General features: G+C 55.2%; 1 protein-coding gene across 3 annotated transcripts in view; it reads left to right on the top strand.

The window, feature by feature from the left end:
* RASGRF1 (Ras protein specific guanine nucleotide releasing factor 1) overlaps nt 1-2504 on the top strand; it is a 139885-nt gene that overhangs the window by 66993 nt on the left and 70388 nt on the right. For all 3 annotated transcript variants that reach the window (XM_008053158.2, XM_008053157.2, XM_021710017.1), the window contains exon 7: nt 2058-2251. In XM_008053158.2, the coding sequence (XP_008051349.1) occupies nt 2058-2251 (194 nt within the window). The remainder of the gene's footprint in view (nt 1-2057; nt 2252-2504) is intronic.

Below are 2504 nucleotides of genomic sequence, written 5' to 3'. Positions count from 1 at the left end.
TCTTTTGGTTTTTCTTCATTTGTGTAGATTTTTCTCTCATCCCTGGAGGAAAAGGAGGTACAAAAGAGGAAAATAATGGAGGAAGGGGGCGGTCAATAGGAAGTTAGAAAGAGAGAAGAGTGAGAGGGAAAACAGACATACATACCAACTAACAGGTGAAAAAGAGACATAAGGCCGGAGAGAAGTGGAAAAAAAAAACACAGAAGGAAAATTCCCTAAAGAACACTGGTAGCTACACAGAAACAGACCAATAAGATCATGAAACAGATAGTGTAAGTTAGAAAGCAAACAATAGTGAGCAAAACGTACAGTCAGAATGATAAAACTTAAGGTCAAAATAAGAGGTCAGACTAGTTCGGTAATCTTTCCTTAGTGGCTAAAGTCACTTGAGCTCTGGTCTCCAGCCTCTCCCCTCTGTTTTTGTCGCAGGCAGCTAGCCTGCTGCCTGGGAGGTCTGTGACTCTTAATTACCTCAGTCTGTTCAGCGTAGGGGAGGGGCTTTGTCTCCTGTGTAATGACGTCACCATGGGAATCGAGGTGGAGGCTCTGATAGGTGGGCAGGGCAATGCAAATCTGCCTAGAGAATGGCGGAGGTGGTAGTTTCACTTTCACTTTTAGAGATGCTTGTCTGGGATCAGCTGCACAGCTGGGCACTGGATCTGGGGTGTCACCAGCAGGCTGGAGTGGAGGAGAGGGTCGGGCATTCCCTCCTCTGGAGCTGGACGCCTCCAATCAGCACCTTACACAAGCTTGGGGTTCTGCTCCCTTACACAAGCTTGAAGTCGCACACTGAGTGGCTCAGCCAGGGTGGGCAATTTCATTCTTATGAATCCTTTGCTTGACTCCTTTCACCTTCTTAATCTGGTAAAGGTGAACGTTGATGTCGCCTCCATTATGGAGGTAAGGACACTGGCTCAGGGCAGCAAGGGGACAGTAAGCTTGTGCAGATGGAGACACAGAGCCAACCCCAGCTCTCCAGAGCTCCTCCCTGGGGAACAGAGGTCTCCTGGGGGAAAAGGGTCTGTGAATGTCCAAGACCCCTGCTCGTCTCCAAGGTCAAAATGGGAAGCATCCCTAGAAGGATGGGCCTGCACCTCCTGCAGCTGCGTTGCGGAAGACACCGCCCACTGGGTTGTTGGACACCCATTATGAGAGCTACCACGTAGCACTGATTACCAGGAAAGTACGTTTTCTTCTTAAACAAGGTTCACAAGAAGAGTTTTCACATGGCTCTGCCATCCTGTCAAATGTTGAAGACAGGTTTGGGGATATTGGTCGAAACTTGGGTTGCTTGAAGGGCAGGATTGGATTTATACCTAGGAGGTTAGGGGGTAGAGCCAGCTAGAAGGGAACCCCCCACCCCTCGATGAACCAGGGTTGCAGAGCCTGGGAGGTCTGCTAGGACAAGGCAGGCAGGCAGGAGCAGAGATCCACGCATCACATGGTGGTCATACCCTGGACTGAGGGCATCAGGAGACCCAGCCTCAGGCCAGTTGCTATCTCACCCTGTGACCTTGGATGTGTCACTTCCATCACAGGAGGGAGATCTGGGAGGGAGGCCACTTGGGAGTCCCCCCACTGGTGAGCTAGGGAGGGCATGACCTGAACAGTGAAAGCTGGCGACCATGCAGCTGCAATGGAAGATCTGGGGCAGGGCTGGCCCCACGCTGATGTCCCACGTTGAGGCAGGGGCCAGCCTTTATACCCCAAGTGGCCCCATCCTTGACTGGGGTACAGCCTGGCAAGGCAACTTTCTCCAGCTGAGAGTAATGCCCAGAGGGCATCCCAGCTGACAGCTGTCAGCCACCCACACCCCTGGCAGCTGTGGGAACCCAGGCAGCAGCCCATGGCATCCACCTACCTCCTCGCTCTGACCCTCCAATCACAGTGTCCAACTAGGTGGCCCCTGTGTCCCGATGATTCTGATGTGGCCCCAGTGATGGGGCTCACCGTTGGCCTGGACAGGCTGTGGCATGCAACTGGAAGCCTGGGCCTCCCCGGCAGGGCAGGGCGAGCAGAGGGCATGCGGCTGCCTGCTGACCGCCCCACCCTTCCAGCCGACCTGTTCGACATCCTGCTGCCCATGCTCAACATCTACCAGGAGTTCGTCCGCAACCACCAGTACAGCCTGCAGATCCTGGCCCACTGCAAGCAGAACCGTGACTTTGACAAGCTACTCAAGCACTATGAGGCCAAGCCCGACTGTGAGGAGCGGACGCTGGAGACCTTCCTCACCTACCCCATGTTCCAGGTGGCCACCCAACTCCGGAGAGCACTGAGGCCCACAGCCTGAAGGAGCCTGTCCTTAACGCACGTTCAGCATCGGGCTGTGGTGGGGGAGGTCAGGGGAGCCCCAGCCTGGAGGGTGGAGGGCAAGCTGACTGCGGCCTGTCCATCCCATGGAACAGGCCAGGGGCAGCTCCTGGAGATGGCTGGCAGGGAGCCTTCCCTCTCCCCTCTACCCCACACCCCTCCTCCACCCCCTCCTACTGTCCCCCCCACCA

Source organism: Carlito syrichta, unplaced genomic scaffold (assembly GCF_000164805.1).
Source record: "Carlito syrichta isolate Samal-C Ts95f unplaced genomic scaffold, Tarsius_syrichta-2.0.1 Scaffold287926, whole genome shotgun sequence".
Classification (NCBI taxonomy): domain Eukaryota; kingdom Metazoa; phylum Chordata; class Mammalia; order Primates; family Tarsiidae; genus Carlito; species Carlito syrichta.
The sequence above is the reverse complement of the archived record's forward strand: the minus strand, read 5'-3'. Positions and strand labels throughout refer to the sequence as shown.